We start from the raw sequence: 8,288 nt of genomic DNA, 5'->3' as shown, positions 1-8,288 counted from the left end.
CGTGGCCATCATACCTGCCACCTCAATTAATGAGGGAGATCTGATGGCCTTTATTTTTGTTGTATTTTCTGATTTTTCATTTAATTACTTTATTTTGTTTAATTCATAATAATTTCATTTTTAATCTAACAAATATGGGACTTTCACCAAAAATCTTTAAATATTTTTCTCTTTCATTTTCTGAATTAAAATTATTTTTTGGATTAATTTTGATATTTTGCATGAATTAAATGTTTTTGTGCATATTTTTAATTGTTTAAAAATACTTATGACTTTTCAAAAATTATGATTTTTTTTTTGTCTTAGGTCCTTTGACCTTGGTTGACCTAGGATAAATTTCTTGGCCATTTATTTGGTGTTTTGAAGAGACTTTAGGTTTTGACCAAGTTAAATTGAATTTTAATGTATTTTTAATTTGAATTTTAATTGATTAATCATGTAAAAATTATGTTGAGCCACTTTTATGGTCTTGTGATGTTTGACTATTTGTTTGGGCCTTGGTCAAAGTTGATTTGACTTTTGTTGGATTAAAATCATAGGATTTAGGGGATTGATGACATGTACATTTCATCTCCCAAAATGAATGAATGATTTAATTTGATAAAATTTCTTCCATGACCAATTTGTGTTTCTCTCACTCCCCTCCATCTTCATCTTCATCCCTATTCTTGCCCATTCCTTTCATTGACCAATGAAATCTCAAATATCCTAAGACTAATTGGTTCATCAATGACCTTGTGTCAGATGAACCAATACAAGTATAGATGAGATAAGTTCATCCCTTTTGATCTGTTCTTTTAATGTGTGGTATGTTTTATGAGTTTGATTCATCATACCAAATCTCTAACATGCATTAAAACCTAAATTTTTATTGCCCGACCTCTGATAGTTGTGACTTCTACATAAGTCCAATTACGATTGCTTAACATAAAAGCTAAATTTGACCCTAAAGGAATAACATTATAGTAAGTGAGATTGTAAGTATCCCATCTTTCATGGTATTGTGTGAAAACTTGGTCTTTTTTCCTTCCTATGGAAGATGTCTTGGTTCAAGGATTCATGTTTGTGAATAGATGGTTGAGTGTTCTCCAAAGAATGACTTAATAAATGAAAAAGCAAAAACAACAATAACATTCAATTAATCTTGACTAACATTTAACTAACTCTCATTAATATTGCTTTACTTTAAAGTCATTTACTTTATGCAATTTAATTTTTAGTCATTTATCATTCATTGTCATTTACATTTCATTTAACTTGTTTATGTTTATGCCATTTTCACTTTGCTCATTTGAGCCATATATTGCGATTGTATATATTTGTTTGTGTATTTTGATTTTGTTTATGGTCCTAGGACCTTAAAATACTTAATAACAATAAAATTCCTAAAAAATGTTTGGTGGACTGTTGATCTTGATTTGAACTCTTGGACTTAGGATTAGGCAACATTCCCTGTGCAAAAAGGACTTGGCCAATGCCAACATTTTGAGACCAAGTTACTGTGAGCTGAGTCTTCATATGATGCAAGTCTTGGGATTTATTTAGATTTATCTGCTACATTGTCTTGATGAAAACTGTTATTTTGATCTTGTGTCTAATTCCTTATTCTGAGTTGATCAAGGAGTATTTCATCTGGAACATAAGAAGACAAAGAAGACTGCTAGCTATGGGATTTGCTTACTTGGACGTGGCTATCTTTATTTGATGCCTTGATCTTCATGATGTCTGATACTTCTAATTACCTGTTTGATTATTGCTTGATTCAAAGTCCAAAGGGAAAATGGGTTTTCTATATGACATTCTTGTCTGTTGGATTGCATCCCATTTGTCAGACCTTTTTAACTCTTAACTTTTAATTTTATGCTTAGGATTAGTCTCTTCATATTCCCCCACTTATTAAATTTCAAAATCTCTCCCCCTTTTCAAAAATGTTCTTTGCTTGTAATTCCAAACTTAAACCTTATTCCAAAATAGAAACTTTAGCCTTATGCCAATGAATTTTTAAACTCCCTTTTCTTAAATCAAACTTGTAAATAAATCTAATCATATTGACTTAAAATTTCAAAAGACAAAAAGAACTAACAAATTCATTCAAATTTTTGGCCCTTTGTGCCTTTCTCAATTAAACTTTTGTTAAAAACAACTCACTCAATTTTTTGAAATTGTTACCACGAACTACGAGGTTTTGATCCCTCATTTTTATGTTGATACGTAGGCATAAGTCCGAAGGTCTTGTCAAACACAAAAATATAATCAATGAATTCTTTTCTCATCCCCACACTTTATTTTTCTCAAACATCATTTTATACCAAAAACACATACTCACATAAAAAAGGGCTCCCTAGGAGTACCTAGGACACTTTGGATGTTAACACCTTCCCTCTGTATAACCAACCCCCTTACCTGTAATCTCTGGCATTTTATTAGTTTTGATTTGAAATCTTATTATCTTTGAGTTTTGTTCGTACTTTTCTCTTTTCCTTTGGAAACAATAAAAGTGCGGCAGCGACTCTGGTTTTATTGACGTTAAGCTTATCCATAACTTGATGGTCATGAATTTACCGCTACAATCCATAAAGCTCAAGTTATTGTAATCTAAAGATCCATCAACCGAGCGTTCTATGTTAGGAAAATGATAAGGATCTTTGGGACATGAAACATTGAGGTTGGCGAAATCAATGCACATACGCCATTTGTTTGATGTCTTCCTTACCAAAACCATATTAACAAATCACGAAAGGTGTTTTATTTCTATTATAGAACCGAAGCTTATTAGCTTTTGAACTTCCTCATCAATGATTGTTCTCTTTTCTTCGCCAACCTTGCATTTTATTTGAGATAATGGCTTAACTGAAAGATCTACGGTAAGTCGATGACATACCACTCTATTATCTATGACAAAGATATGCAAATGTGCCTAGGAGAATAAGTCAATGTTCTTCATAAGTAGGGAGATAAGACATTCTTCTTCGAATTTGGACAACGAGATGCCTAACTTAGTGACATGGTGGTGTAGGGGACCGATATGAACATATTTTGGTTGGGGTAAGCCTTTAACTTTCTACCCCTAATTTTGGGTCCCAACTTGCATTATCAACGTCATCCATTTCATGGAAAGGGATGACAACCAGGGTGAGGGACTCCATCACTACTTCCATGTTGTTTAGGTAACACTCTTGGGTGATCCTCTCATCTCCTCTAACCGTACCCACACGCCCATCACATAGTGGATATTTTAAGCTTGAGTGGCGAGTGGACAAGACCACATAAGTGAGCTGAGACCGGGTCTTCCTGGGATGATGCTGTAAGGGGATGTGGCATCTATTACGATAAACTTTACTTCTATGGTTCCGACGTTCCTTGGAAATGTTGTTTCGAGGGTGATGTAACCCTTAACCTGTACCCGTTAGTCCGAAGGACCGACCATGGACCATTGGAAAGATCCAATGATACGGGGATCCATCTGGAGCCCTTGTAAGGTGATTAAGAACAAGATGTCTGCAAAGCTAACATGGTCGATTAACACTTGATTCACATCCCAATTGGTATGCTGAGTCGTGATAACCATGAGGTTGTTATTGTGGGGGGAGTACGCTGACATCGTTTCCTCTCGAAAAGGTGACTATGGACTCTCAGTCCCTACCAGAGACGTTAAGGGATTTTATGGGTGTGACGTCTAGTGTTAACACTTGTCAGACATATCTTCTTCGGAGGAGCTAGACTCCGCCGATGAGACCTCCAGTAATGGTGTTGATGGTTTTCTTGGAACTTCGCTCAAACATTCTCGTGAGAAGATAGTGAAAGCAATTGTGAGTAAATGATGTGTGTAGTCCATGTTAGTTTTATCAGAGTCCCATAGTAGGAGTCAATTATACTCGCAAAAAGTACAAATTCTTGACAATCCCTAGCACATAAGGACTGTCTGGGACTTTAAGATTGTAAGGATATTGAGAGTTAGTTCACGTGAGGTGAGAAACTACTGTATGTGTATTTCTTGGTGTTATTGTTTCGGTCCTCAGTGTTATGACACTGATGTATTTATAGTCCTCAGGGATATCCATTGAGGGAACAAAATCTCCCTAGAATATAGAAACGTCTACATGAGTCGGTGGTTGATTCTCTAAAATCCAGGAGGTATAGTTAAGTCCCACGATTTCTCATGCACGACTGTTAACCTAATATACACTATATACACAGTCACGCGTTATAGACAAAAAAAAATATGAATATGAGACAATACATCCAGGCAAAAGACAATCAAACCAAACAAAAGACACTCAAACTACACGCATACTACTCGCACCTGCCGAAAGATTTCTCTCAATTATATCATTATAATTTTTTTTCATTAATTAATTTAAATTTCACTATGAAAATATTTTAGTACAGAAATTTGTAATCTATTACGATTTTCTAGTAACGCACAAGTGAATCCAATTTTTTAATAAAAATATTTCATATTGAGACCGAAAATGGAGGGAAAGAAACAGACAGCGTGTCCGAACCAAAACACGTACCGAATTTTCAAAAAACAGCGTGTCCTTATAATTTTTAAGCATAAAAATGATTAACAATGTGTCCCCCACGACCCTAGCGGCGTGGCATGTTGCAGTTAACCCATCTTTTATTACTCTTAATTAATAACAATTAACCCGCGCATCATCTCAACAAAGAAACAGCAACGACCACAATCACGGCACCATTGTCTCCGCATCGGAACGCCGTCGTTTGGAACAATCCATTGCGGCGTTCGATCCAATTCCACAAACCTCCCTCAGTTACAACATCATTCACATTTCATCTTTCCCGCAATTTCCTCCATTTGCATTGAATCCGCATTGGGATTCCTCCAATTCGTTCCGCTGCAGCTACAATTTTCGAAGCCCTAGTTTGTCTCATTCCGAAGCGTGGATTATGTTGCTGTATCGTTTCCACGATTGATACAAGGTTTTTTTCTTCTCAACTATACTGTCATCAGAATTTAAAATCCAACGAGGATGGAGATTTTCATTTTACGGAGGAATAGGGTTTTCGGTGAAGATTTTTAGGGATTTGTAGGGTTTAAGCATGCATATAGCTGGCGATCTGATTCAGATCGGTGTGGTTTTGTTTTGGCTGAAACGAGTGATGGTAGATTCAATATGGTGAGGTTTTTAGGATTGACTCGTGGGGTGGATGAAGAACCCAGAGAAATCGTTCTGAGGTCTAATCTGACGAGCAAGTCCAGTGAAAATGGCTGGCTTATCAGATTCTTTGACTCTCCATTCTTCTGTGAGTGGATTGCTGTTAGCTACTTGTACAAACATGATCATGCAGGGGTGCGTGATTATCTCTGTAATAGAATGTACACACTTCCTTTGCAGGGAGTTGAGGGTTATTTGTTTCAAGTGTGTTACATGATGATACATAAACCCAGTCCCTCTTTGGATAAGTTTGTCATAGATGTGTGCTCCAAGTCGCTTAAGATTGCTTTGAAGGTGCATTGGTTCTTGTTGGCCGAGCTTGAGGAATCTGATGACAATGATGGGATCAGTAGCATTCAGGCCAAGTGTCAAACTGCAGCCACCTTTATGGGTGAGTGGCCACCCTTGATACGCCCTCAAAGTGCACCTTCAAGCCCTGTAGGCAAGAACAAAGTTTTGAGTAAAATATTGTCACAACGATTGTTGTCGCTGACATCTTCATCGCATACACAGAGATCTTTGTCGTTCTCGCCTTCTTCGGGAAACAGTTTGCAAGAGGATAGTAGTTCGGAGTCTGTTGAGGAAAACAAGCTGTTTAGGAAATTTATGCCAGGCCTGAAGGTTAGAGACGCTTTGCTTTTTAGGAATTCAGTTGAGAAGGAGGACGGGGACTCTGAAAAAGATGGGTTTTTCAAGCGGCTTTTAAGAGATAGTAATGGTGATGATGAGTTAGGCACAAAAATTCGAGATGCTTTACTTTTTCGCAAGTCATCTGAGAAATGTGATGAAGACTCTGAAAAGAATAATTTCCTTAAAAGGCTCTTAAGGGACAGTAGAGGGGATGACGAAGACTCTGAAAAGGACAGTTTCTTTAAAAGGCTCTTGAGGGACAGTAAAGGCGGAGAGGATGATGATCTGGCCTCAAGTTCAGAGGGATTTTTTAAGAGATTGTTTCGGGATAGCAAGAATGATTCCGAGGATAAAACACACACTCGAACAATGGAAGATGAAGAAAAGGAGGGTTTTCTCCGAAAGCTTTTCCGTGATAAATTTGAAGATAAGAAGGATGGAAATGACGGAGATATTGGTAATTCTGTAGAGAAATGCCCAAAGCCTGCTGAAGAGGATGAAAAAGAAGGGTTTTTCCGGAAATTATTTAAGGATAAATTTGAGGACAAGAAAGATGTCAATGATGAAACTGAAGATGGTTGTGTGCACCCTGAAGATGGTAAAGGTGATTCAGCCAATGAAAACAATAATAGTGGCTTATTTGAAAATAGTCCAGGCGCAGAATTTTTTTTCCGCAAATTGTTTAGAGACCGTGACCGTTCAATTGAAGATTCAGAGCATTTGGGGTCAAAAAAGGATAAAGAGGTCTGTCAAATCTTTATTTAACAATTTATATTTGTTTGTTTATATGAGTGTTGAATCGTAATGAAAAACTGAAAAAAATAAATGTTTAGGCACACTTGGTCACTAAATAGTTTTCTTTTCAACCATACAAATGGCTTAATGACACTGGCACCATTATACATAGTTCAATATACTGAATCCCTCTAGATTTTTGATATTGATTACATTTTTCAACCATGATTGGCCCACCTGCACTCATTATTAGCAACAGTCAAATTGAAGACATTGATGCATGATATTTTACATGCTTGTTCGTGGCCTGGGTAATCATTTTATTGGTAATGTAAGTGGCCTGAGTAATAATTTTATTGGTAACGTAATGCCTCTGGTTGTTGTTTGTGGGTTAGGGGTCAGAAGAGTAACATAGATAACAATTTGTTGGTTTAATATTAGAAAAATGACAATTTCCATCACATTGCATGTCTCAATTGAATTTTATCACATTACTTTGGTAGAACTGTGCTGGATCACCAAAGCAGCGAAATGAGAAATCAGGAACAAAGCCCCCTCTTCCAGTTAATTTATCACAGTTTCGAAACGGAGCTTACCACGGATCATTGGATTTTGTGCTGTCATTGTGTGAGACATCATTTGGGTTAGTTGATGTATTTCCAATTGAAGATCGCAAGCGTGCTCTGCATGAGGTTGTTCTTTTAGATTTTTTTGTAAAGTTTTGTTTATCGTATTGTCATAGAGATAAGATGTATGCACATATCTATTCATATAGATGTTTGAATTTGATACATTCTGATGTTTCTGACACATACACGTTCTTTGTTATTTCGGTGTTTCAAGTCACTTGCAGAAATCAATTTGCATTTAACAGAGGCTCATAATACTGGAGGTACTTTTTAACTATTAGGGACATTATTTTAGTGATGTTCAATAGGGCTCAATGGATTCCACTAGTTGTCTCGTGTTTCATTCAATGCTGATTAAATATTACTACCTTTGTCCCTTTTTATAAGCTCCATTTACAATTTCACATATATTAGGAATAGCAGGTAGTGTATTTAATGTATCCCTTTTGCATATAGATGCTCTTAAACTACCCTTTTGTATATGAATGTGTTCAATTCTGACTTCTCATCTCTCATGACACCCAGTACTATTAATTAAGGATATGTTCAGAAAAAATAATAAATCTATGTAGTAATTTGTAATGGAGCTTACATAAGGACTTTTTTTTTTCTTTCAAAAAGGTCTTTCTCTGGTGGAGAAGCTGATGAAACTTTCCATGTATCCATCAATGTTTTTTTCTCTTTTCTTTTTTATTTCTCTTCAAATTAATGTTTAGAAACTACTCCCTCCGGCCCTATTTACGAGAAACGAAATACAAAATCAGAAAGATCTAGGAAACACATCCAAAAGAGTTAATGCTAAATTTTTTTCCTCAAGAATGCCCTCAACACTCATTGAATGATACTTATTTGCATAGGAATGATGGATTTATTGGTAAAATGGAACTTACAGTACAGTAGAGGTATAAAAGGAATTTAAATATAACTAATACACTTAAAAAGTTTACTATGTTTCATATATTTAAGACCAAAAAAATACCTAATTGTCTCTAATAATAGGACCGGAGGGAGTACATATTAAGGGCTCATTTCTGAGGGAACTGGTGAGAAGTTTTTCTATAATGTAATAGAATTGTTCTGTTGTATTTCTTTATTTGAAAAATATATCATT

At 35.8% G+C, this 8,288-nt stretch overlaps 1 protein-coding gene across 2 annotated transcripts in view; it reads left to right on the top strand.

Moving 5' to 3' along the window:
* Window positions 1-4,576: 4,576 nt before the first annotated feature.
* LOC127079640 (phosphatidylinositol 4-kinase beta 1) overlaps window positions 4,577-8,288 on the top strand; it is a 28,712-nt gene continuing 25,000 nt past the window's right edge. For both annotated transcript variants that reach the window (XM_051020021.1, XM_051020022.1), the window contains exons 1-3: window positions 4,577-6,557; window positions 7,052-7,240; window positions 7,392-7,440. In XM_051020021.1, the coding sequence (XP_050875978.1) occupies window positions 5,142-6,557; window positions 7,052-7,240; window positions 7,392-7,440 (1,654 nt within the window). In that variant the 5' untranslated portion in view covers window positions 4,577-5,141. The remainder of the gene's footprint in view (window positions 6,558-7,051; window positions 7,241-7,391; window positions 7,441-8,288) is intronic.

This window comes from Lathyrus oleraceus, chromosome 5 (assembly GCF_024323335.1).
Source record: "Lathyrus oleraceus cultivar Zhongwan6 chromosome 5, CAAS_Psat_ZW6_1.0, whole genome shotgun sequence".
Lineage (NCBI taxonomy): Eukaryota > Viridiplantae > Streptophyta > Magnoliopsida > Fabales > Fabaceae > Lathyrus > Lathyrus oleraceus.
The sequence above is the reverse complement of the archived record's forward strand: the minus strand, read 5'-3'. Positions and strand labels throughout refer to the sequence as shown.